General features: G+C 48.5%; 1 protein-coding gene across 2 annotated transcripts in view; it reads right to left on the bottom strand.

Moving 5' to 3' along the window:
• LOC139411419 (neuroplastin-like) overlaps positions 1 to 27,879 on the bottom strand; it is a 48,051-nt gene that overhangs the window by 16,253 nt on the left and 3,919 nt on the right. For both annotated transcript variants that reach the window (XM_071157754.1, XM_071157756.1), the window contains exons 2-6: positions 15,114 to 15,461; positions 11,101 to 11,275; positions 10,166 to 10,260; positions 3,548 to 3,681; positions 1,231 to 1,504 (exon numbers count right to left, since the gene is read on the bottom strand). In XM_071157754.1, the coding sequence (XP_071013855.1) occupies positions 1,231 to 1,504; positions 3,548 to 3,681; positions 10,166 to 10,260; positions 11,101 to 11,275; positions 15,114 to 15,461 (1,026 nt within the window). The remainder of the gene's footprint in view (positions 1 to 1,230; positions 1,505 to 3,547; positions 3,682 to 10,165; positions 10,261 to 11,100; positions 11,276 to 15,113; positions 15,462 to 27,879) is intronic.

Here is a 27,879-nt window from a genome sequence, read left to right as displayed (position 1 = left end):
AAGAAGTCATATTAACCAATTAATTCATATCTTCCTGATATCCTGAATAAAGTTGATAGAACCATAGGCGGGTGAAGCCTCAACGGCCTTTTTGGCTTTGAGTCTACACTCAAATTATTATGCCTTTGTTTGACTTGGACACTTTTAAACCTAGCTTTAACAGTTTATATTATTGTATGTTATCAAGTCGTTTTGCCATTAGGACAGATATTACTCTGTAAAAGTAGTAACTAGTTACCAGCGTAGGCTACTTTGAGAATAATTTACCTGTGGGTGTGACGTGCTTTGATTGGAGTAGGGAACAGGGATTTTTGATTCTCTACTTTAAGCCCTCAGCCATAGGTAGAACTTGTAGGACAAAGCCAAAATAACACATCAAACTTCCCCTGATTTCCTGTCTCAAATTATTGTCAATGAAATGAATTGATCAGTTCTCCAGACGGGTGATAAAATGGTCCCTGGTTATCATCATTAGCGAGACCGCAACGGCACTTCAACTCTTTAATTTAAAAGGTTAGCTGTGGACCCCCTCCTGGTTTACTAATGTGGAGTATCTCTAAAGGTCATATTATTATGCAGCTAATGTGTGGCACTGCGCTGTGTGACAGCCAGCGGTGTCTCTGTCTCCCTTCTCAGTACTGACGGAGCATCCAGGGAGCGTGTCCCCCGACAGAGGTCAATTATTCACAGTGGGTCTCCGCTGCTACTGCTAACACAGCAGAGTCAGCGTCATGAATATTCAGCACCATGTTTATAGCCTCCGCAACATGTTCACTTGGTAACAATGTAATTAATGTGTGTGCTGATGGTAGAGGAACCCTGTTTAAATTGGTTCTTGATGGCTGTTGAACTTCTAGCCGAGTGCAGCCCCATAATCAGATATTTGAATCATTGTTTAACTGGAGTGAGAATGTCTTTGTATTGTTCCAGGAACAGCAGCCTATTTCCTGGGTCATAATTCCCTCTTCCTCCCTGATTTTACCCCATGGCCACAAGTACTGCTTGAATCAGTACATACTCCCAGCCGCTGTTAGCATGTTGCTCTCTTTAAGTTGAGATCGATAACCCCTTTTCCTGTTAAGGTAACGTACTGTACAGTCATTTCAATGACAGCATCCAGTAACGCTGACCAGTATAATAATCAAACAGGCCTGACGATGACAACATGGCGAGAGGTTATCTGTCTCCCCAAAGAGATACAATATAATACTATATTTAACGTTGTCTTACCGTCCAACACATCGTCTGGCCTCTTGCGTTTTTCATACACTACGATGATGACCACCAGGATGATGATCTCTGCTAGCACCCCCAGGAAGGGCCAGAGGGGTGCCAGGTGGCTGCGCACTCGCAGGATGGACGACATGGACTTGGTGCCAATGTGGTTAGTAGCATTGCACTGGTATTCACCAGGGTCCGAGGTGCGGTTCAGGTTGACGATGTTCAGCTCTGTGTAGTTGTCTTTGTTGGTGATGAAGAAGCGGCCAGAGGAGTTATCGATTTCCTAGAGGAGGGTAAATTAGCATATCAATGATTTATATGTTACAGACAATTTTATGATCACATTCCAGACAGTTATCACAGTAGTTTAGCACACCGGTTCGCAAACTAGGGTCCATGCGGGTTCACCTGATATGAAAATGGGGTCGTGGGAGAATTTTTTAAATCCTGGGGGGAAAAAAATGTATGGACCCAAAAAAATATGGATATTATAATATTATCTTTGTATCTCAAAATCATTTTTTGATGTGGTTAACCTTAATCTAAATGAAAATGATTGAATTCTAAAATTCAACCAGAGAGCCAGCCCCCTTAGATCATGGGAAAAGGCTGCACTTGACTGTTGCACTTGAATCATTCCCACGGTGAATGACTAGGCTCGCTACGCTATGAAACCACACACTATTGCAGAGACTCTGATATTACCGGCTACAATTGATATGGTGAAAACAATGTGTGGGGAGGCAGAGGCACAGAAACTCACATCAATACCTTTGTCAGATAACACTGCTAAAGATGTTATGCTTTTGCTAGTAATCAAGAGAAAACTGACTGTACAACTCAAAAACTTCCCAGCTAATGCTCTCTAAATGGACGCTAGCTGTGAGGGCCGAGATGCCCATGGATGAGTTTTGTTGGCTATACATGTCAGGGGATGCTATTCACGAGGACATCTTGTTCTGCCTCACGATTCCCGAGCATGAAACGGCACAGGGGATGTTCAGTGTGCTGCGTAGCTATATCGACGAAAAACAGACAGGCCTCTGCCCTCTAGTTATGAATGTGTCTTGAATGTGGATTATCTTGGCATTTGAGAGAAATACGCTTTTTGTGCATATGGACACTTTCTGGGGTCTTTTATTTCAGCTCATAAACATCGGACAAACACTTTACATGTTGTGTTTATATTTTTGTTCAGTATACATCAAACCACATCCACCATGTGGAGATATGGGATCAGAGCCTGACAGGGTTCTATTTGGTTGTCATTCACAAACAAAAATGACATGATTGACTTTGTGTAATGAAAATAAAATGTCTCCTTGCATATGTAACAGACGTATTTTGGAAACTGACCAAATTGAACACAAGCATGCAGGGGAAATACAAAATCCTTCTACAGATGAGTGACCGAATCAGTGGATTCAGAGGAAATAATTCTTATTGGAGAGAGAGTCTTTCAAAAGCAAACCATGCCCCCCTTCCCTTCGCTGTGCATGTTTCTAACAGAAAACAGCATCAGTAAGTATACCACACGAGTGATGCCTGCTCACCTCCAAAGCTTGGAAGAGCACTTTGCGACCTACTTCCTAATCCGTTTGACTGTGATTCTGGCTCAGTTGACATGCCGGTGTGAAATCGAACAGCTGATTGAACTGTCTTGTGACCAAATGCATTCACGGGTCACTACGGAGGAGTTTTGGTTTCCGACTCAAAGGGAATAATACCCTACCGTCTCCCTCTGAGCATTAATGCCGCGTTCAAAACAACTGGGAACTTGGAAATCTCTGACTTCCGACTTCAGTGCGTTCAAGAAAACTGTGAACTCTGAAAAAAATGAGCTCCGACTGGTAAAAATAATTTTGAACGGTCATTCAATTGGGAATTCGAACTCGGCAACTCGGGCCTCTTTCTTGAGCTCTGACTTTCCAACCTGAACATCACTGACTTCATGATTTGACCTCGTATTTTTCAGAGTTCCCAGTCGATTTGAAAGCACCGTCAATTCTCTCGTCTGCATTATAACCAAATATTGATCCAGGTTGGATGTGACAGCAGAGATGAGGTGCGCACTGTCGACCACGCCCCCTGACTTTGAGAAGCTCCGCCACGACATTCATCAAGCACACCCATTTCATTAGTGGTGGTGAGATAAGATACTTTATGCCAGAATCATTTTCAATTGACTGCCATAGCCCCAAATAAAAAAGTAAACAATTGGCTTTGATATCTGATAATGTTCAGATATCAAAATGGGGTCGTGGGCTAAGAAAGTTTGGGAACCCCTGATCTAGCATTATATAGAGCCAAGGAAGAGGACACGTACCATGTAGTTTGAGCCATCCAGTTTACGCCATGTCCAGATGGGAAAGGGGTAGCCCACAGACTTACAGTACAACAGAGCACTCTGCCCCTCGTTCTTATTGTCACTGCGCTTGTGGCCCGTGATCTCAGGTGCCGCTAAAACAAGGGGAAAAGGGAGTGAAATGCATTTGAATAAAAATTCAAAATTTTATGCAAGACGTTCCATATTTGTGTCAAAGGTGTTCTTCATCGGCTTCTCTAAATAACAAGACATCAGAATATAGTTAAATCTGTCGGGACCTATTTTGATTATGGTAACTAACATTAGGATGTACATGAAAGTGATGGTAAATTAAGAAAGGATTTGGGTAATTGTTACGTGATTTAGCTGTGAGGCACTGACTTCCCTGGAGATGGACCTACACTGGAATCAGTGCTTTATCACCACAGTGATCGAGGCAGGGACACATTTAGCTGTTTTATTCAATTGCCAAGTTTCTTTAAAAGGTAGAGCTCATGGTTTGCTTCGGCTTACTTCCAAGTCTGCCTTTTGGAGGTGTAGGCCTACATATCTTGCAGAGTTTCAGTTCATAGACGCCAGTCAATGAATGACTGACAGATTTTCTCAAAGGTGAAATTCTCCAACCCAGCAACACCCTGGGTTTTCAGACAGAATCGTCTGTTTAATTCGGCTCTGGAGCCGGGAGACAACTGCCACAGCCTTTTGCTAATCCTTGAAATTACGGTAATTCCTTCCATGCAATTAAGCAGGATCAGTGGAGAAGCTGGCCTGGTGCTGCAGCGTTTTCTGCAGCACGCGGTGACCGTTGTCGTGGAGGATGATTGAGCAGCAGTGGCTTGAGCTCAAAGTGACATCATCCTTCCTACTGTAACTATGGTGAACACGTGCTCTCTGGCTAGTGGGGGAGGGGCCACGTTTATCTCCGTCTTCGTTATCCCCAGCTCACTTCCACTGTGACGGACTGACAGCATGGAGACTGACTGCCCTCTGAGTGGCGCCAAAACTGGCAGAAATCTTCCATTTCACACCCCCAGCAGCTTGTGTGATTATTGAGCTACAGTGCTGCTGTGTGGATGTGTCTGTCTGCCTGTGAGTCAGAAATATATTGAAAAGAGGCAACTTCTGGTGGCCTATCTGGAAGAGGCGATTAGGTCCCATTTCGATTTACTGTTTTTGATACCTCCCATCTCTCCACTGAATTTAAAGAGCATTTGAGCTCAAAGTTGATGATCGTGTAGAGTGGAACTAACCTTCCACGAAGTTGCATTATTTTCCATGTGACGCATAGAGCCCCGAGTTGATTATCCCTTGCATACCATGGTTATAATTGAACACATTTACTGCTAGAAATGTGTTAATTTTCAGGAAGAAATGTGTTCAACATCCACTGAAACAGCTAGCAAGTTTACTAACCAAACCATCAGTCCTAGCTTGCTATTATGAAAATTGAATTAAACAATGCCAATAATGTTTTCAATTCGACTTTTGTTTTCAAAAGCAGCTCAAACATAGAACATGTAAGTACTATAGCCATTGAATTCTACTCTGCTGATATATTGTACTTTATAAAGAAATAATGCACGCTCTAGAATGCCCTTCAAGCCAATCAGAAACAAGTATTCAACAATGCCATGGTATAAAGAATTATATGACACATTATCCTGTAGGCCTGTACCGTGCAGTTGATTAAAAAAAAATCTAGATCTGTAAAATTCATAATTGATTTGATTAAATTAATGTGTGGCATTATCCCTTTAAAAAATGCATGGGTAGCAAAGCAAAAAATCGGAAATATAAAAATACAAAAGATAATTGGGATGCGCAAAATATGCATGCTCAGGACAGCAGCTTATTGTATCATCGTAGATAACAAAGTCCTGCCATTACAAATGGCTGGGAGCGGATTCTGAACCTTAATCCCACACCACCATCACACAAGCCTCCATCTGTTGCCTGCTCTGAGCTGAGAGCTGGAGAGATGGGAGCGCCAAGGACACTGCAGCCGGGGGGAGCTGGGGGGAGCTCAGAGCTCAGCTGCCAGGAGCAGAGAGCACACAGGCTCGGCCCCTCTACCATGCTTAATGTATGGGACCTGGTGGTACGACCGAGTATGGGTTCAATGGTATGGGACTCAGTGCCATAGTATAAGGCAGGGCAAGACTAATTGGATGCAATTGGTTAGAACTATCATGTATTTCTGCTTAGAATGATCATTCTCTGTAGTTTTTATTGAGTCTATTCCTCAATCGGTCCTTAACTGTAACAATTAACAGGAAAGCCTGCAAAGGTATCTAAATCTATCTCAAAAACAATTGTCATGTCCATGCTTCCTCCAAACCAAGACATCAGCATCCCAAATACGACTAACAGCGTCTGTCAACAATTCAGTCAATACTTCCTGACAGTAAACAATAATGTTGAAAGGCAGTGCTGTCATGGTGTTTGTATGTCCAGGAAACAGTGTGTTGTGCAGGCTCTAACAGCCAGGAGCAGCAAGCCTCCCTGCCTGCCTCCCTCCCTTCACACGGCCCTAGGGTCAGGACGCTGAGGTTTGATTGGAGATGAGGCCTGTCATCTCTCAGGCTGGAGGAAGCTGCAGAGCATACACGGTCATCACCCGCGTTACGCAACCAACCAACCTCGCAGGAAGCTAGCGCTTAATACAGCCACAGCAGGCATAACAATCAATGGCAAGCTCAGTATGCATAATCATAGCAATGTCACAGCAAATTGGCTTAAGCACTGTACATGTAGGCAAGCTTCTCTAGAACAGGGTTTTGCAAGTCCTTTCTCACCCAGAGGAAAATCCCTTATTTCACTTCAAGGGTGAGCTGTTAACTTTTAAACTGCAAAAAAAGAAACGTCCCATTTTCAGGACCCTGTCTTTCAAAGAAAATTTGTAAAAATCAAAATAACTTCACAGAGCTTCATTGTAAAGGGTTTAAACACTGTTTCCCATGCTTGTTCAATGAACCATAAACAATTAATGAACATGCACCTGTGGAACGGTCGTTAAGACACTAACAGCTTACAGACGGTAGGAAATTAAGGTCACAGTTATGAAAACTTTTGACACTAAAGAGGTCTTCTACAGACTCAAAAATACCAAAAGAAAGATGCCCAGGGTCCCTGCTCATCTGCGTGAACGTGCCTTAGGCATGCTGCAAGGAGGCATGAGGACTGCAGATGTGGCCAGGGAAATAAATTGCAATGTTCGTACTGTGAGACGCCTAAGACAGCGCTACAGGGAGACAGGACGGACAGCTGATCGTCCTCGCAGTGGCAGACCACGTGTAACAACACCTGCACAGGATCGGTACATCCGAACATCACACCTGTGGGACAGGTACAGGATGGCAACAACAACTGCCCCAGTTACACCAGGAACGCACAATCCCTCCATCAGTGCTCAGACTGTCTGCAATAGGCTGAGAGAGGCTGGACTGAGGGCTTGTAGGCCTGTTGTAAGGCAGGTCCTCACCAGACATCACAGGAAACAACGTTGCCTATGTGCACAAATCTACCGTGGCTGGACCAGACAGGACTGGCAAAAAGTGCTCTTCACTGACGAGTTACGGTTTTGTCTCACCAGGGGTGATGGTCGGATTTGCGTTTATTGTCGAAGGGATGAGCGTTACACCGAGGCCTGTACTCTGGAGCGGGATCAATTTGGAGGTGGAGGGTCCGTCATGGTCTGGGGCGGTGTGTCACATCATCAATGACAACTGCGCTAATTGTCATTGCAGGCAATCTCAACGTTGTGCGTTACAGGGAAGACATCCTCCTCCCTCATGTGGTACCCTACCTGCAGGCTCATCCTGACATGACCCTCCAGCATGACAATGTCACCAGCCATACTGCTCGTTCTGTGCGTGATTTCCTGCAAGACAGGAATGTCAGTGTTCTGGCCAGCGAAGAGCCCAGATCTCAATCCCATTGAGCACGTCTGGGACCTGTTGGATTGGAGGGTGAGGGCTAGGGCCATTCCCCCTAGAAATGTCCGGGAACTTGCAGGTGCCCTGGTGGAAGAGTGGGGTAACATCTCACCACAAGATCTGTCAAATCTGGTGCAGTCCATGAGGAGGAGATGCACTGCGATACTTAATGCAGCTGGTGGCCACACCAGATACTGATTGTTACTTTTTTTGTTCAGGGACACATTATTCCAATTCTGTTAGTCACATGTCTGTGGAACTTCTTCAGTTTATGTCTCAGTTGCTGAATCTCGTTATACACATATTTACACATCTTAAGTGTGCTGAAAATAAACGCTGTTGACAGTGAGTACATTTATTTTTTTGCTGAGTTTATCTCGCTAGGGTGTCAGTTTTTCTAAAAGTGTCTTTCACGTCAATTAATGATCCTAATAGTTTAATATGTGCATTCAAATGTGAAACAATGTTATCCAACATCTACAGTACAGAATAAGCCACATTAATTGACACATTATCACTAATTATCATCATGGTTACCCTTAAAAATATAACAAATACGACACAAATACGATACCCTTGATCCTCCGCCAATTACAGTGGGGCAAAAAAAGTATTTAGTCAGCCACCAATTGTGCAAGTTCTCCCACTTAAAAAGATGAGAGAGGCCTGTCATTTTCATCATAGGTACACTTCAACTATGACAGACAAAATTAGAAAAAAATCCAGAAAATCACATTGTAGGATTTTTAATGAATTTATTTGCAAATTATGGTGGAAAATAAGTATTTGGTCAATAACAAAAGTTTATCTCAATATTTTGTTATATACCCTTTGTTGGCAATGACAGAGGTCAAATGTTTTCTGTAAGTCTTCACAAGGTTTTCACACACTGTTGCTGGTATTTTGGCCCATTCCTCCATGCAGATCTCCTCTAGAGCAGTGATGTTTTGGGGCTGTTGCTGGGCAACACAGACTTTCAACTCCCTCCAAAGATTTTCTATGGGGTTGAGATGTGGAGACTGGCTAGGCCACTCCAGGACCTTGAAATGCTTCTTACGAAGCCACTCCTTCGTTGCCCGGGTGGTGTGTTTGGGATCATTGTCATGCTGAAAGACCCAGCCACGTTTCATCTTCAATGCACTTGCTGATGGAAGGAGGTTTTCACTCAAAATCTCACGATACATGGCCCCATTCATTCTTTCCTTTACACGGATCAGTCGTCCTGGTCCCTTTGCAGAAAAACAGCCCCAAAGCATGATGTTTCCACCCCCATGCTTCACAGTAGGTATGGTGTTCTTTGGATGCAACTCAGCATTCTTTGTCCTCCAAACACGACGAGTTGAGTTTTTACCAAAAAGTTATATTTTGGTTTCATCTGACCATATGACATTCTCCCAATCTTCTTCTGGATCATGCAAATGCTCTCTAGCAAACTTCAGACGGGCCTGGACATGTACTGGCTTAAGCAGGGGGACACGTCTGGCACTGCAGGATTTGAGTCCCTGGCGGCGTAGTGTGTTACTGATGGTAGGCTTTGTTACTTTGGTCCCAGCTCTCTGCAGGTCATTCACTAAGTCCCCCTGTGTGGTTCTGGGATTTTTGCTCACCGTTCTTGTGATCATTTTGACCCCACGGGGTGAGATCTTGCGTGGAGCCCCAGATCGAAGGAGATTATCAGTGGTCTTGTATGTCTTCCATTTCCTAATAATTGCTCCCACAGTTGATTTCTTCAAACCAAGCTGCTTACCTATTGCAGATTCAGTCTTCCCAGCCTGGTGCAGGTCTACAATTTTGTTTCGGGTGTCCTTTCACAGCTCTTTGGTCTTGGCCATAGTGGAGTTTGGAGTGTGGCTGTTTGAGGTTGTGGACAGGTGTCTTTTATACTGATAACAAGTTCAAACAGGTGCCATTAATACAGGTAACAAGTGGAAGACAGAGGAGCCTCTTAAAGAAGAAGTTACAGGTCTGTGAGAGCCAGAAATCTTGCTTGTTTGTAGGTGACCAAATACTTATTTTCCACTATAATTTGCAAATAAAAATCCTACAATGTGATTTTCTGGAATTTTTTCCCCTAATTTTGTCTGTCATAGTTGAAGTGTACCTATGATGAAAATTACAGGCCTCTCTCATCTTTTTAAGTGGGAGAACTTGCACAATTGGTGGCTGACTAAATACTTTTTTGCCCCACTGTATATGTGGTAACTGGTGCAAAATGACTGATAATCTTAATAAGAATCTGGCTAATAAAAATAAATCAAGTAAGTCACTGTTAGACCAGTATGTACAGAGAAGACACTAGCCTGAAGGAAGGCGTGTCTGTGTGAATCGACTTCCCAGAGAGAGCATAGAAGACAGGACTCTGTCCCTCCCTTCAGCTGGCCTGTCCTGCCCTGTCCTCTTAGTAAGTGACAGCAGCCTCCAGAGGCCAGCCTGTCAACACCACAATACATCACCAGACCAACATCTCAATGTCTGTCACTGGAAGGGGATCTGTTCACAGGAAGTAGCTCTAGATTGTGTTATCCATCAGATCCCTCATAGGAGAACTTTATCTCTCAGTCTTAGTTATGGCAGAGAGTCAAGTGACAGTATTGATTAAAGTGGAGGTTAATTATAAAAATCAACATTGTATCTGTCATTTGTTTATACCGTGAGTGAGATCTGCTGGTCGAAAGAGTCTTACCTTTTACCTCAATAGTGGCGTTGGCGTTGGGAGCCGTTTCAAACGTGTAAACACACATGTACTCCCCTGCGTCGTCTGACCTTGGTTTCTTGATTCTGCAACAAATCACAAAATATCAGTTACTTCATAACTTTAGCTCAGTCAAAAATAACATGTATGCAAAGACAATACTAATTTTCTCTAATTTTGTTGTCTATCATTGTACATCACCCAATGATACATCATCCAATGATATATCACCCAATGATACATCATCCAATGATATATCACCCAATGATACATCACCCAATGATGCATCACCCAATGATGCATCACCCAATGATGCATCACCCAATGATGCATCACCCAATGATGCATCACCCAATGATACATCACCCAATGATGCATCACCCAATGATGCATCACCCAATGATACATCACCCAATGATGCATCACCCAATGATGCATCACCCAATGATACATCACCCAATGATGCATCACCCAATGATGCATGTTGTGTGGAAGTCCTTAATGTTCATTGTTAGCACTGTGCTGTGTGTTAGGCAGCCAGGAGAGAGGAGAGGTTAGCACAGGGTTGTCTGTTCTGGGGTCAGTCATTAGTAGAGTACTGAGATGTAATGTGACAGGAAAGGAGCTGCCCAGCAGTCTCCTCATGTAGCTGTCCGCGCCTGGCTGGGGAGAGTCTGGGAGATGTCTATGGGGGTGTTGTGCAGTACAGGGGCTGGTTGCTCTGCTCTAAGCTCAGAGGCTGCTCTGATGGCTATGCCCTGCGAGGGATGGGGCTGCCCAACAACTGTTTTCACTAAAGGACTTGGCAACATGGTTCTTATTTCCATCTCAGGGTGATTGGTCTTAGTGTTGATAGTCTGTGTGACAATTAGAAAGGCTTTGTTGAATGCTCTAGTAAGAGAACTACAGAATAAGTAAGGACTCACATGTACTCTGTGTTCTTCTGCTCGTTCCGTGTGTCTGCGATCTCCACTCCGTTCTTCATCCAGAAGCTCTCTTGTTGGCCTTCGTGGGCGTTGGTCAGGTTACACTGCAGGGTGACAGGGGGCCCTTTGGTCTCCGAGGGTAGGATGATCTGATCTGACGCATTGATCTTGGGCTCTGAAACACACAGAGAGACAGCAACCCCTTATCATTGAATTGGGGCTCAACACTATAGCAGAACTGTAACTATACTAACTATTCCCCACACACAGACTGGGTGGGGGACGTGCGTGGGAGTTGGGGCCGGAACAGAAGACAACAACAACACAAATACATAAAGAAACACAACATGGAGCGGCAGGAAAATACCTGCAACACTAAACCCTGTATCTGTCTTTGGTTCTGTTGTTACCGTACAAAAGATGGACTTAAAAATATTTAAAAAATTAAAATATCCTCACAAAATGAAGTCTGCAAAAAAATTATGATTAGTCTCCTTACAGACCTACAGTAGCTCTGTTGTTCCCGCTCCCATTTTGAGATGATAATCATATTGACACTACATTTACGGTTTAGCAGACACTCTTATCCAGAGCAACTTACAGGTGCATATAGGTCACATCGGCAGATTTTTAAACTAGTCGTTATAGGGATTTTGACCGACAACCTTTTGGTTAGTGGCCCAACACGCTTACCCGCTAGGCTACCTGGAGTCTAGGAAGTAATGAGCTTTAAGGTGATGACCAGCACCAAAGCATCTTTGGTTTGGAACCACTGGCACTTGATAACTTCCTGAACCTAACTGTATTATCTAATTCATACAGTAGAACTCAATTTGATATTGACAGCAACAAGGTTTGGTTTACTATATCTTTTAAACAGTCTAAATTGATTCAGGAAGGCACTTGGATACGAAAAGAGTGATGTAACCTTGAAATTATCGTGAGATTATACAACTATGAGGTTGAATGTATGAGGGAAATTTGAACAACATACATGTTTTCAGTCCAATGACTATCTTCCAAATAACTGCTGTCATGTCATTCAAACCAAAACCAGGAAGTGAATAAGTTATAATCTTTAGCAAACCTATTGGGTGGAAGTATAACCAATAGCTAAACAGAAGAGGACAAAGTATACTGTATAATCGTGGCAGACAAAAATGAGATGAACATCAGCTTGACTACTGCTGCACTACACTATAACAACCACTAGCTCTTTACTAGTATATTAATTTAGTGTATTTGTTAACAGAGCAACCCAAGGGTCCATTTCTCAAGGACATAGAGGGAGGCTCAAGCAGGATGTGTCATCAGAGAGCACAGGCAGGCAGGCAGTCTTGGGTAGTGAGGAAGCTCCTCTCACTCCCTCCCTCCCTCCCCCACGGCAGCCAGCCATGGCAACCACACAACCCCAGGGAGAGGAGCATAATAATCTTACTATTGGCTGCTACTACAAACCTCCTAGTAGAGGATGGGAGGGGAAAGTCTCTGGGTCCTGGCTAGTGACTTATATTAGCATTCATGGCACCTACTCCTGCAGTTCTGTATACCCAATAGCTAGAGGGAAATCTCTCGCTATTGCTCTCCTTCTCTATCTTTTTCCCCCTCTCTCTCTCACTCTTTCTCCTCTCTCTCTCTCTCTCTCTCTCACCCTCTCTCACTCTATGGCTCTCTCCCCCTCCCTCTCGCTCTCTATCTCTCTGTCTCCCCTTCTCTCTCTCTGCTTCAGAACCCCTATTCAGGTCTCTCAGCCCACATAGTGTGGCATCCTGGGAATATACACAGACTACACAGAAAAAGTTCATTCAAGAAATTTGCAATTAGGCATTAAAGGCACAGTGTTTTCCATGGGAGGTTTTCTCAGCTCAGAAGAAGGTCATTTGTAGGACACCTGCTCAAAAAGAGAATGAATCTGTGATGTCATGCACAGCACACAGGCACTGACCCACGTGGCCACCTCTGTCTAGGATTGTAAAAGCATCATTACATTGATACTGTTACCCACTCATAACAGTGTAGTATATTTTATTCCATTATGACCTGCATACAGTCCTAGAGGATGGTGCCAGTAATGGCTATTTCTTGCTGACAGAGGGAGGATGTTTGCCCACTTGATTGGTATGTTGAGCCAACCCCCCCCCCCCCCCCCCCCCCCTGTATAGGCCTGTATAGATGAGTTAGTTTAGTGCAATTAAGTACACTGTTGATTAAATTGTTACCTAAGCTAAGGAGTTTATTACAAATGTAGTAACAATATTAAGTTAATTTTTTAAAATGGCCTTGACTTTGGAATAGATCTCCAGATCTACGCACAATCACACATGAAACGGTTAAAACAAGACAAGCACATATTTGAAAACATTCCCGAATAACTATACATTATCGTCTCCTTTGGTTCAGTGTGTATAGCCTGTTGTATACATGTTATATACACACATGTCTCTAACAAGAACGTTGACACTCAGTAATGACAGAATATATTGGATGACAAAAGGTCTGACTCAATTATTAGAACATGTACAGATTTTTTAGGAAGGAATGTCTGCTCTTTTTAGGAACGAATGTCTGCTCTTTTTAGGAACGAATGTCTGCTCTTTTTAGGAATTAATGTGTCTTTTGAATAAGAAAACATTGATTTGACCAATTTCATGTTAGCCTAATGATGGACACATTTCTACCACCAGTAAACTAAGATATCTACTGTAGGCCGACTGTCCACGTCTCAAGCCAGCTGGTGGAATGAAGTGTAATGGGTGTGAGTGTGCACATGCAGTCAGACAGTAGTCCAACAGCACGGTAAACACTGTGTAAGACAGACAGATCAGTAGGTAATGCTCAGGAGATGAAGGAGCTGACTCCTGTAGTAAACCTCTGAGAGTTTCTGGCTGCATGGCTGTGACTAACAACATTCCATATTTCGCTGTGCTCCAATGGGCTGGGCACTCAATGGAGCGTGCACGCATTTAAAGGGTCCAGTTGTGATTCAGTGTGTTTGAATGTTTGTATGCAATACAGCAGAGAGGGTAGAGGATATAATGTCATTACTGATTCATGCTCAAACACTTAATACTGGCTAAGAAGGTACAAGGTCATACAGTACACAGGCGACTCCAGAGAGAGACTGTCTGCTGCAGCAATGAAACCAGCTCTCTCAAATCTAGAAAGGAAAAAATACATTTAAGAACCACACTGGGTTCTGTCCTTTATTGGATTAGGGTGAGTCATGTGTAAAACAAGGGCACGCTTTACACCTGGACAGCTCCCTCCTTGTCTTCTTACGTCCCATCTACACCTTCCCCACTAAAATAAGCGGCACAACTTCAAAGTGCAGCGATGCCTAGAGTACATGGTGCAGACAGGGCAGAATTTCACCGGGCTTTGAAGTGAATAAAACAACCCACTCAACGCAAGAGAAAAACACAAATCACAAAAGAAATCCAGAAATAAATGGATGAATTGTTTTGTTTTTTTTGAGAATAAGGAAAGAAACGGGACAACTGTCGAAGGACACATGAGACAGAGGAGAGGGCCAGAACGGCCAGGATGGGCTGTATGTGGGGAAGGAGAGGTTAGTGTGGGAGGAAAGAGGGGGTAGGTGGACAGATACAGGGGAGGTTTCTGGGTTTGTGGTGATCTACAACAAAACGCTCAGGGTTTTGGGAGAGGCAGGAAATCTACGGAATTCTGAGAATCCTCAAATTCTGCATAGCGAGGAGGAAACACATAGGAGCTACCAACATAATAGAACAAAAACACAAAAGGGCAGTACTTATAGGAGGAAATAAAACACAATGCCTTCCCATTTCTTATACAGAAAAATAAAACAAAGACAAGTCTTTTAAATGAACAAATAACAAGGTGGTGGTTGGTGTTTTGTTTTATTTGTCGTTGCCAGGGACAGCTGTGGTGGAGGTGTGAACTCAGTTTTTTTTTTTATGTAGTGTGGTGGTGGGACAGGCAGGGGATTGTTAGTTTGTTCACCAGCTAGGTACTACAGGACATAGACCACTCACTCTGCAGCACCGAAATGGTGGCCTGGGCTCGGATCCAGGTGATGGCGGGGTTTTGGCGCAGGTCGTTGCGCCGTGGGTTGTTGCTGGCCCGGCACTCGTAGGTCCCGGAGTCCTCCAGCGTGAGGCGCGTGATGCCCAACACGCTCACCCCGTTGTTGCCGTAGGCCGTGTTGATGGACACGCGGCGCTTGCGGGCGCCGTCCCACAGCTGCTTGAAGGAGTCGGCGCGATTGATCTCGGCGTACCACCACTGGATCTCGGGGGTGGGGTTACCAATCACGTCGCAGTACAGCTCAAAGGTGTCCAGCGTGAGCTTAGTCTCAGACATTGGCGACTTCACAAACCCAGCTGGAGAGGAAAAGTGTATTGGGGAGGGGGGTGGAAGAGGGGTTAGAGTGGAAGAGGAAGGGGATGGAGAGACCAGGGGATGGAGATAGGAGCAAATCAAACAGGGATCAGTTGGAAACAAAAGAAGAGGATGATTAAAGGCAAATCAAGAAAAAAAGCAAGCTACAACGCTTAAAGTGGGTTGTATATTTTCTGTGTAAACAAACAAATAAAATGGATTTACTGTGCAAAATATGTTGCCTACTCACACCATTGTGAAATGTAGAAAGATTTGACACTACTAACATGGAACAACATAGCAAACTGACATGCAGTAGAACTACAAGTAAATCATGTTTCACATATGGACAACTTAGTCAAAACATGTTTCTTCATCTCATCTAAGTTATATTTTCCTCCTATCTGTCAACCTTTACATGGCATGCAGAGATTACATTCCTGCCCCATAAAACCACATAAATAGATTCAATGTTATATCTGACAGTCACTGAAACACACAGAAATACCCCTGTGAGTTTCTGAACAGATATTGCATAAAAGGAAGCCTTTGCTTTCTTGTATCTCTTTGATGTTAGATTGAAATGACAACTGACTATAAAGCTCTCTGTTTACAGAAGTGTTTCGTTCATTTGCCACATTAAGGAAACTCATGTTGTGTGATGTGACATTTATGTCAAAGGGCAAAGCCGATGGAAAGTCATGTGACTACTTGTAACACTGGCTGAGTATAATTTCCATCAAGCCCTATGAACCATGATGAGGACCTTATGTACAGGCCTTTCTTTATTCTGGTCAAATGAGAACTGAAATAGGAAACTGCTCTAACAGCCAATCTGGTTTGGAACATAACTGACCCAGTCAGGAATCAAAAAGGTGTAGAAATGCATTGAAGCTGAAACAGCAGACATTGCATGTGCTTTGATGACTAGTACTGTAGTAATTTATTTTTCTACAGCAAGACATACATTCTGTTTGTTTTCAATCTGATTGTCTGTGCGTATATGATGGCGTTGGCAACTTTAGAAATGAGGTCATCCATCCTGTGATTCCCTATCAGCTAAACTTAAATGTCACAGAATCATCATCAGTGTGTGTGTGTGTGTGTGTGTGTGTGTGTGTGTGTGTGTGTGTGTGTGTGTGTGTGTGTGTGTGTGTGTGTGTGTGTGTGTGTGTGTGTGTGTGTGTGTGTGTGTGTGTGTGTGTGTGTGTGTGTGTGTGCACGCCATTCTCATTACATGAGTGGGGGAGGTTACTAGTGGGGGAGGTTACTAGCTGCCTAGTGGGGGGAGGTTACTAGCTGCCTAGTGGAGGGAGGTTACTATCTGCCTAGTGGGAGAGGTTACTAGCTGCCTAGTGGGAGAGGTTACTAGTGGGGGGAGGTTACTAGCTATCTAGTGGGGGGAGATTACTAGCTGCCTAGTGGGGGAGGTCACTAGCTGCCTAGTGGGGGAGGTTACTAGCTGCCTAGTGGGGGAGGTTACTAGCTGCCTAGTGGGGGGAGGTTACTAGTGGGGGGAGATAACTAGCTGCCTAGTGGGGGGAGGTTACTAGCTGCCTAGTGGGGGGAGGTTACTAGCTGCCTAGTGGGGGAGGTTACTAGCTGCCTAGTGGGGAGAGGTTACTAGCTGCCTAGTGGGGGGAGGTTACTAGCTGCCTAGTGTTGGAGGTTACCAGCTGCCTAGTGGGGAGAGGTTACCAGCTGCCTAGTGGGGAGAGGTTACTAGCTGCCTAGTGGGGGGAGGTTACTAGCTGCCTAGCGGGGGGAGGTTACTAGCTGCCAAGCGGGGGGAGGTTACTAGCTGCCTAGTGGGGGAGGTTACCAGCTGCCTAGTGGGGAGAGGTTACTAGCTGCCTAGTGGGGGGAGGTGACTAGCTGCCTAGCGGGGGGAGGTTACTAGCTGCCTAGCGGGGGGGGGGGGGGGGGGGGGGGGGGTTACTAGCTGCCTAGTGGGGGGAGGTTACTAGCTGCCTAGTGGGGAGAGGTTACTAGCTGCCTAGTGGGGAGAGGTTACTAGCTGCCTAGTGGGGAGAGGTTACTAGCTGCCTAGTGGGGAGAGGTTACTAGCTGCCTAGTGGGGAGAGGTTACTAGCTGCCTAGTGGGGAGAGGTTACTAGCTGCCTAGTGGGGAGAGGTTACTAGCTGCCTAGTGGGGAGAGATTACTAGCTGCCTAGTGGGGGAGGTTACCAGCTGCCTAGTGGGGAGAGGTTACTAGCTGCCTAGTGGGGGGAGGTTACTAGCTGCCTAGTAGGGGAGGTTAATTGCTGCCTAGTAGGGGGAGGTTACTAGTGGGGGAGGTTACTAGTAGGGGGAGGTTACTAGCTGCCTAGTGGGGGAGGTTACTAGCTGCCTAGTGGGGGGAGATTACTAGCTGCCTAGTGGGGGAGGTCACTAGCTGCCTAGTGGGGGAGGTTACTAGCTGCCTAGTGGGGGAGGTTACTAGCTGCCTAGTGGGGGGAGGTTACTAGTGGGGGGAGATAACTAGCTGCCTAGTGGGGGGAGGTTACTAGCTGCCTAGTGGGGGGAGGTTACTAGCTGCCTAGTGGGGGAGGTTACTAGCTGCCTAGTGGGGAGAGGTTACTAGCTGCCTAGTGGGGGGAGGTTACTAGCTGCCTAGTGGGGGAGGTTACCAGCTGCCTAGTGGGGAGAGGTTACCAGCTGCCTAGTGGGGAGAGGTTACTAGCTGCCTAGTGGGGGGAGGTTACTAGCTGCCTAGCGGGGGGAGGTTACTAGCTGCCAAGCGGGGGGAGGTTACTAGCTGCCTAGTGGGGGAGGTTACCAGCTGCCTAGTGGGGAGAGGTTACTAGCTGCCTAGTGGGGGGAGGTGACTAGCTGCCTAGCGGGGGGAGGTTACTAGCTGCCTAGTGGGGGGAGGTTACTAGCTGCCTAGTGGGGAGAGGTTACTAGCTGCCTAGTGGGGAGAGGTTACTAGCTGCCTAGTGGGGAGAGGTTACTAGCTGCCTAGTGGGGAGAGGTTACTAGCTGCCTAGTGGGGAGAGGTTACTAGCTGCCTAGTGGGGAGAGGTTACTAGCTGCCTAGTGGGGAGAGGTTACTAGCTGCCTAGTGGGGAGAGGTTACTAGCTGCCTAGTGGGGGGAGATTACTAGCTGCCTAGTGGGGGAGGTTACCAGCTGCCTAGTGGGGAGAGGTTACTAGCTGCCTAGTGGGGGGAGGTTACTAGCTGCCTAGTAGGGGAGGTTAATTGCTGCCTAGTAGGGGGAGGTTACTAGTGGGGGAGGTTACTAGTAGGGGAGGTTACTAGCTGCCTAGTGGGGGAGGTTACTAGCTGCGTAGTGGGGGGAGGTTACTAGTGGGGAGAGGTTACTAGCTGCCTAGTGGGGAGAGGTTACTAGCTGCCTAGTGGGGAGAGGTTACTAGCTGCCTAGTGGGGAGAGGTTACTAGCTGCCTAGTGGGGAGAGGTTACTAGCTGCCTAGTGGGGAGAGGTTACTAGCTGCCTAGTGGGGAGAGGTTACTAGCTGCCTAGTGGGGGGAGGTTACTAGCTGCCTAGTGGGGGAGGTTACTAGCTGCCTAGTGGGGGAGATTACCAGCTGCCTAGTGGGGAGAGGTTACTAGCTGCCTAGTGGGGGGAGGTTACTAGCTGCCTAGTAGGGGAGGTTACTAGCTGCCTAGTAGGGGGAGGTTACTAGTGGGGGAGGTTACTAGTAGGGGGAGGTTACTAGCTGCCTAGTGGGGGAGGTTACTAGCTGCCTAGTGGGTGGAGGTTACTAGTGGGGGGAGATTACTAGCTGCCTAGTGGGGGGAGGTTACTAGCTGCCTAGTGGGGGGAGGTTACTAGCTGCCTAGTGGGGGAGATTACTAGCTGCCTAGTGGGGGAGATTACTAGCTGCCTAGTGGGGGGAGGTTACTAGCTGCCTAGTGGGGGAGGTTACTAGCTGCCTAGTGGGGGAGTTGCTAGCTGCCTAGCGGGGGGAGGTTACTAGCTGCCTAGTGGGGGAGGTAACTAGCTGCCAAGTGGGGGAGGTTACTAGTGGGGGGAGGTTACTAGCTGCCTAGTGGGGGAGGTTACCAGCTGCCTAGTGGGGAGAGGTTACTAGCTGCCTAGTGGGGAGAGGTTACTAGCTGCCTAGTGGGGGGAGGTTACTAGCTGCCTAGCGGGGGGAGGTTACGAGCTGCCTAGTGGGGGAGGTTACCAGCTGCCTAGTGGGGAGAGGTTACTAGCTGCCTAGTGGGGGGAGGTTACTAGCTGCCTAGTAGGGGAGGTTACTAGCTGCCTAGTAGGGGGAGATTACTAGTGGGGGAGGTTACTAGTAGGGGGAGGTTACTAGCTGCCTAGTGGGGGAGGTTACTAGCTGCCTAGTGGGGGGAGGTTACTAGTGGGGAGAGGTTACTAGCTGCCTAGTGGGGAGAGGTTACTAGCTGCCTAGTGGGGAGAGGTTACTAGCTGCCTAGTGGGGAGAGGTTACTAGCTGCCTAGTGGGGAGAGGTTACTAGCTGCCTAGTGGGGAGAGGTTACTAGCTGCCTAGTGGGGGAGGTTACTAGCTGCCTAGTGGGGGAGATTACCAGCTGCCTAGTGGGGAGAGGTTACTAGCTGCCTAGTGGGGGGAGGTTACTAGCTGCCTAGTAGGGGAGGTTACTAGCTGCCTAGTAGGGGGAGGTTACTAGTGGGGGAGGTTACTAGTAGGGGGAGGTTACTAGCTGCCTAGTGGGGGAGGTTACTAGCTGCCTAGTGGGTGGAGGTTACTAGTGGGGGGAGATTACTAGCTGCCTAGTGGGGGGAGGTTACTAGCTGCCTAGTGGGGGGAGGTTACTAGCTGCCTAGTGGGGGAGATTACTAGCTGCCTAGTGGGGGAGATTACTAGCTGCCTAGTGGGGGGAGGTTACTAGCTGCCTAGTGGGGGAGGTTACTAGCTGCCTAGTGGGGGAGTTGCTAGCTGCCTAGCGGGGGGAGGTTACTAGCTGCCTAGTGGGGGAGGTAACTAGCTGCCAAGTGGGGGAGGTTACTAGTGGGGGGAGGTTACTAGCTGCCTAGTGAGGGAGGTTACCAGCTGCCTAGTGGGGAGAGGTTACTAGCTGCCTAGTGGGGAGAGGTTACTAGCTGCCTAGTGGGGGGAGGTTACTAGCTGCCTAGCGGGGGGAGGTTACGAGCTGCCTAGCGGGGGGAGGTTACTAGCTGCCTAGCGGGGGGGGGGGGATTACTAGTTGCCTAGTGGGGGGAGGTTACAAGCTGCCTAGTGGGGAGAGGTTACTAGCTGCCTAGTGGGGGGAGGTTACTAGCTGCCTAGTGGGGGAGGTTACTAGCTGCCTAGTGGGGGAGATTACCAGCTGCCTAGAGGGGAGAGATTACTAGCTGCCTAGTGGGGGGAGGTTACTAACTGCCTAGTAGGGGAGGTTACTAGCTGCCTAGTAGGGGGAAGTTACTAGTGGGGGAGGTTACTAGTAGGGGGAGGTTACTAGCTGCCTAGTGGGGGAGGTCACTAGCTGCCTAGTGGGGGAGGTTACTAGCTGCCTAGTGGGGGAGGTTACTAGTGGGGGGAGATTACTAGCTGCCTAGTGGGGGGAGGTTACTAGCTGCCTAGTGGGGGGAGGTTACTAGCTGCCTAGTGGGGGGAGGTTACTAGCTGCCTAGTGGGGGAGATTACTAGCTGCCTAGTGGGGGGAGGTTACTAGCTGCCTAGTGGGGGGAGGTTACTAGCTGCCTAGTGGGGGAGGTTACTAGCTGCCTAGTAGGGGGAGGTTACTAGATGGGGGGGGGGGGGGTTACTAGCTGCCTAGTGGGGGGAGGTTACTAGCCGCCTAGTGGGGGGAGGTTACTAGCTGCTTAGTGGGGGGAGGTTTCTAGCTGCCTAATGGGGGGAGGTTACCAGCTGCCTAGTGGGGGAGATTACTAGCAACCTAGTGGGGGGAAGATACTAGCTGCCTAGTGGGGAGGTTATTAGCTGCCTAGTGGGGGAGGTTACTAGCTGCCTAGCGGGGGTGGGGGGGGGGGTACTAGTTGCCTAGTGGGGGGAGGTTACTAGTGGGGGGAGGTTACTAGCTGCCTAGTGGGGGAGGTTACTAGCTGCATAGTGGGGAGAGGTTACTAGCTGCCTAGTGGGGGGAGGTTACTAGCTGCCTAGTGGGGGGAGGTTACTAGCTGCCTAGTGGGGGAGGTTACTAGCTGCCTAGTGGGGGAGGTTACTAGCTGCCTAGTGGGGGAGATTACCAGCTGCCTAGTGGGGAGAGGTTACTAGCTGCCTAGTAGGGGGAGGTTACTTGCTGCCTAGTGGGGGAGATTACCAGCTGCCTAGTGGGGAGAGGTTACTAGCTGCCTAATGGGGGGAGGTTACTAGCTGCCTAGTGGGGGAGGTTACTAGCTGCCTAGTGGGGGAGATTACCAGCTGCCTAGTGGGGAGAGGTTACTAGCTGCCTAGTAGGGGGAGGTTACTAGTGGGGGAGGTTACTAGTAGGGGATGTTACTAGCTGCCTAGTGGGGGAGGTTACTAGCTGCCTAGTGGGGGAGGTTACTAGCTGCCTAGTAGGGGGAGGTTACTAGATGGGGGGGGGGGGGGGGGTTACTAGCTGCCTAGTGGGGGGAGGTTACTAGCCGCCTAGTGGGGGGAGGTTACTAGCTGCTTAGTGGGGGGAGGTTTCTAGCTGCGTAATGGGGGGAGGTTACTAGCTGCCTAGTGGGGGAGATTACTAGCAACCTAGTGGGGGGAGGATACTAGCTGCCTAGTGGGGAGGTTATTAGCTGCCTAGTGGGGGGGGTTACTAGCTGCCTAGTGGGGGGAGGTTACAAGCTGCCTAGTGGGGGGATGTTACTAGCCGCCTAGTGGGGGGAGGTTACTAGCTGCCTAGTGGGGGGGGATTACTAGCTGCTTAGTTGGGGGAGATTACTAGTGGGGGGAGGTTACTAGCTGCCTAGTGGGGGGAGATTACTAGCTGCCTAGTGGGGGGAGGTTACTAGCTGCCTAGTGGGGGAGGTTACTAGCTGCCTAGTGGGGGAGATTACCAGCTGCCTAGTGGGGGGAGGTTACTAGCTGCCTAGTGGGGGAGGTTACTAGCTGCCTAGTGGGGGAGGTTATTTGCTGCCTAGTGGGGGAGATTACCAGCTGCCTAGTGGGGAGAGGTTACTAGCTGCCTAATGGGGGGAGGTTACTAGCTGCCTAGTGGGGGGAGGTTACTAGCTGCCTAGTGGGGGAGGTTACTAGCTGCCTAGTGGGGGAGATTACCAGCTGCCTAGTGGGGGGAGGTTACTAGCTGCCTAGTGGGGGAGATTACTAGCTGCCTAGTGGGGGAGGTTACTTGCTGCCTAGTGGGGGAGATTACCAGCTGCCTAGTGGGGAGAGGTTACTAGCTGCCTAATGGGGGGAGGTTACTAGCTGCCTAGTGGGGGAGGTTACTAGCTGCCTAGTGGGGGAGATTACCAGCTGCCTAGTGGGGAGAGGTTACTAGCTGCCTAGTAGGGGGAGGTTACAAGTGGGGGAGGTTACTAGTAGGGGGATGTTACTAGCTGCCTAGTGGGGGAGGTCACTAGCTGCCTAGTGGGGGAGGTTACTAGCTGCCTAGTGGGGGGAGGTTACTAGCTGCCTAGTGGGGGGAGGTTACTAGCTTCCTAGTGGGGGGAGATTACTAGCTGCCTAGTGGGGGAGATTACTAGCTGCCTAGTGGGGGGGATTACTAGCTGCCTAGTGGGGGAGATTACTAGCTGCCTAGTGGGGGGAGGTTACTAGCTGCCTAGTGGGGGAGGTTACTAGCTGCCTAGTGGGGGAGGTTACTAGCTGCCTAGTGGGGGAGATTACCAGCTGCCTAGTGGGGAGAGGTTACTAGCTGCCTAGTGGGGGGAGGTTACTAGCTGCCTAGTGGGGGAGGTTACTAGCTGCCTAGTAGGGGGAGGTTACTAGTGGGGGGGGGGGGGGGGGCGGGGTTACTAGCTGCCTAGTTGGGGGAGGTTACTAGCCGCCTAGTGGGGGGAGGTTACTAGCTGCTTAGTGGGGGGAGGTTTCTAGCTGCCTAATGGGGGGAGGTTACTAGCTGCCTAGTGGGGGAGATTACTAGCAACCTAGTGGGGGGAGGATACTAGCTGCCTAGTGGGGAGGTTATTAGCTGCCTAGTGGGGGAGGTTACTAGCTGCCTAGTGGGGGGAGGTTACAAGCTGCCTAGTGGGGGGATGTTACTAGCTGCCTAGTGGGGGGAGGTTACTAGCTGCCTAGTGGGGGGGGATTACTAGCTGCTTAGTTGGGGGAGATTACTAGTGGGGGGAGGTTACTAGCTGCCTAGTAGGGGGAGGTTACTAGTGGGGGGGGGGGGGGGCGGGGTTACTAGCTGCCTAGTTGGGGGAGGTTACTAGCCGCCTAGTGGGGGGAGGTTACTAGCTGCTTAGTGGGGGGAGGTTTCTAGCTGCCTAATGGGGGGAGGTTACTAGCTGCCTAGTGGGGGAGATTACTAGCAACCTAGTGGGGGGAGGATAATAGCTGCCTAGTGGGGAGGTTATTAGCTGCCTAGTGGGGGAGGTTACTAGCTGCCTAGTGGGGGGAGGTTACAAGCTGCCTAGTGGGGGGATGTTACTAGCTGCCTAGTGGGGGGAGGTTACTAGCTGCCTAGTGGGGGGAGATTACTAGCTGCTTAGTTGGGGGAGATTACTAGTGGGGGGAGGTTACTAGCTGCCTAGTGGGGGGAGATTACTAGCTGCCTAGTGGGGGGAGGTTACTAGCTGCCTAGTGGGGGAGGTTACTAGCTGCCTAGTGGGGGAGATTACCAGCTGCCTAGTGGGGGGAGGTTACTAGCTGCCTAGTGGGGGAGGTTACTAGCTGCCTAGTGGGGGAGGTTACTTGCTGCCTAGTGGGGGAGATTACCAGCTGCCTAGTGGGGAGAGGTTACTAGCTGCCTAATGGGGGGAGGTTACTAGCTGCCTAGTGGGGGAGGTTACTAGCTGCATAGTAGGGGGAAGTTACAAACTGCCTAGTGGGGGGATGTTACTAGCTGCCTAGTGGGGGGAGGTTACTAGCTGCCTAGTGGGGGGAGGTTACTAGCTGCCTAGTGGGGGGAGGTTACTAGCTGCCTAGTGGGGGAGGTTACTAGCTGCCTAGTGGGGGAGATTACCAGCTGCCTAGTGGGGGGAGGTTACTAGCTGCCTAGTGGGGGAGGTTACTAGCTGCCTAGTGGGGGAGGTTACTTGCTGCCTAGTGGGGGAGATTACCAGCTGCCTAGTGGGGAGAGGTTACTAGCTTCCTAATGGGGGGAGGTTACTAGCTGCCTAGTGGGGGAGGTTACTAGCTGCATAGTAGGGGGAGATTACTAGTGGGGGAGGTTACTAGTAGGGGGAGGTTACTAGCTGCCTAGTGTGGGAGGTCACTAGCTGCCTAGTGCTGGAGGTTACTAGCTGCCTAGTGGGGGGAGGTTACTAGTGGGGGGAGATTACTAGCTGCCTAGTGGGGGGAGGTTACTAGCTGCCTAGTGGGGGGAGGTTACTAGCTGCCTAGTGGGGAGTTTACTAGCTGCCTAGTGGGGGAGATTACTAGCTGCCTAGTGGGGGGAGGTTACTAGCTGCCTAGTGGGGGAGGTTACTAGCTGCCTAGTGGGGAGAGGTTACTAGCTGCCTAGTGGTGGGAGGTTACTAGCTGCCTAGTGGGGGAGGTTACTAGCTGCCTAGTAGGGGGGGGTTACTAGTGGGGGGGCGGGGTTACTAGCTGCCTAGTGGGGGGAGGTTACTAGCCGCTTAGTGGGGTGAGGTTACTAGCCGCCTAGTGGGGGGAGGTTACTAGCTGCTTAGTGGGGGGAGGTTTCTAGCTGCCTAGTGGGGGGAGGTTACTAGCTGCCTAGTGGGGGAGATTACTAGCAACCTAGTGGGGGGAGGATACTAGCTGCCTAGTGGGGAGGTTATTAGCTCCCTAGTGGGGGAGGTTACTAGCTGCCTAGTGGGGGGAGGTTACAAGCTGCCTAGTGGGGGGATGTTACTAGCTGCCTAGTGGGGGGAGGTTACTAGCTGCCTAGTGGGGGGAGATTACTAGCTGCTTAGTTGGGGGAGATTACTAGTGGGGGGAGACTACTAGCTGCCTAGTGGGGGGAGGTTACTAGCTGCCTAGTGGGGGGAGATTACTAGCTGCCTAGTGGGGGAAGGTTACTAGCTGCCTAGTGGGGAGAGGTTACTAGCTGCCTAGTGGGGGGATGTTACTAGCTACCTAGTGGGGGGAGGTTACTAGCTGCTTAGTAGTGGGAGATTAATAGCTGCCTAGTGGGTGAGGTTACTAGCTGCCTGGTGGGGGAGGTTACTAGCTGCCTAGTGGGGGGAGGTTACTAGCTGCCTAGTGGGGGGAGGTTACTAGCTGCCTTGTGGGGGAGGTTACTAGTTGCCTAGTGGAGGGAGGTTGTTATCTGCCTAGTGGGGGGAGGTTACTAGCTGCCTAGTCTGGGGAGGTTACTAGCTGCCTAGTGGGGGGAGGTTACTAGTGGGGGGAGGTTACTAGCTGCCTAGTGGGGGGAGATTACTAGTGGAGGGAGATTACTAGCTGCCTAGTGGGGGGGGGGGGTTACTAGCTGCCTAGTGGGGGGAGGTTACTAGTGGGGGGAGGTTACTAGGTGCCTAGTGGGGGGAGGTTACTGGACGCCTACGCATAGCTATCAGTACTGTGTTAAAAAGAGCTGTGCCTAACATTTCATTATTGCAATATAACCTAGATACTTAGCGTTTTGGTTGGACAAATAATATACTGTTCTGTATCAGTTTGTAACCAGGAGACTGCGTTTATACTGTAGGCTATAATTTTCCATTTTAGGTCAAACACTTCTAGCTATGCAGCCACTGTGTTTCCACAGCTAGAGACAGTATGTTCTGTACACAACTGAAGCCAAACACTCTTTAGTCTGGTCAACCCGGAGCAAGATGTTCCAGAGACAATACATCGGTGAAGATCATACCATACCATACCCTGGCAGCAACAGTTAGAAGTGAGTGACAGGCAGCTGTAAATAATAAGGCAACAGGAAAAGGGTAAATGATTTGGAAATAGCCCGGCCTGATTTATCAGAGCCTACACATACCAGAACCTACACATACCAGAACCTACACAGACCAGAGCCTACACAGACCACAGCCTACACAGACCACAGCCTACACAGACCAGAGCCCACACAGACCACAGCCTACACAGACCTTGTGCCATCTTGCCTGACGCCCAGATACATGCAGAGTAATTAGTGTTTGTTTGTTTCTCCTGAAACATCTAGGCCCACCCCCCATGATCATCCCCCATCATCACAGAGGGTAAAGCCCAGCCTGGATGCCCATCGTCTCTGCTCAGGCTGCCTCCGAACTAAAGCATCCACTGAGATCAAAGAACTGGACCGGCCTCACATCCTCCACTCTTGGAGGGCAACAGAAAGTGAAGAGAACCAGGAGGTTTTCATAGAAGAGAGTAGCCTGTAATGTCATTAAAGGTATACTACCACAATTACATAGGTGATGTGAATTAAATTATTCCATAATGAGGATGGATTCATATACAGCACAGACTGAATCACAAGCATCCATTCATCTCTGTTTATTCTGCGAGGCACTTCATTATGTCATATAGCATCATATAGAGTATACTGTGGTGAATAGATCCCCTCTGAGTATGTGTGGTGGCCCATCACACATGTGCCCGGCCTAGTGAGTGAGTTGGGGAGCTCTCTCCCATGAGGACTGAAAGCAGAGCACACATCACCAGGCAGGCATGCAGTGGCTTTGAGTCAACCACCTGTAACCTGCCTCCCAGTCCCACAACACAGACAGACCGCAGCTAGATAACCCCAAGGGCCACTGCACTGGCTACATGCAGGGCATTTATTTTTGTGCGGGCAGGGAGATATGAGCATATCTATAGTTGGATAAATACAAACAAACTCAAAGTGGAGTATATAATGAATGTTGGAATTTGATATTGAAATCACGGGCATTAGAGATCTAGCTGTAGTATCAGTGTACTGTGGTGTGATGCTCCATTGTCTTAGCCAGTATATCTGACTTTTGTAGGAGAGCCAACTTAGCTGGCTTCCAGCATCTGGTTAAGAGGTGTTACACTTGGCCGATTGCCCAAGATTTCACAAAGCCTCCTGCTCTGACAGTTGTAAATGAGTCACTGCTGTGGGTTGAAGGATGATGTATCTGTTTCTGAGCTGCTCTTAACACATCGATGGGTGGGCGGCTATAGATTTCCTCATTCGTTTGAACAAATCAACAATAAACCTTGATGCCTGCATGAATTAGAGTGGTGTTGTGGATAAATGGCAGTTAGCAACAACAGCTGAGATAAGAGGGAGGAGGTGACTTCTGCCATTTTACCGTGACTACTCAGGGACAGCCATTCGGGTCATAGAGGGGAGCCACCACTTTCATGAGAGTTAACCCCCCCCCCCCCCCATCCCCGGCTGAAATGGGCTTATCCCCATCAACCAGCAAACATTGTTCCCCGATTAACCCTTCCATAGGTCAAGA

Source organism: Oncorhynchus clarkii, chromosome 6 (genome assembly GCF_045791955.1).
Source record: "Oncorhynchus clarkii lewisi isolate Uvic-CL-2024 chromosome 6, UVic_Ocla_1.0, whole genome shotgun sequence".
NCBI classification, from domain to species: domain Eukaryota; kingdom Metazoa; phylum Chordata; class Actinopteri; order Salmoniformes; family Salmonidae; genus Oncorhynchus; species Oncorhynchus clarkii.
The sequence above is the reverse complement of the archived record's forward strand: the minus strand, read 5'-3'. Positions and strand labels throughout refer to the sequence as shown.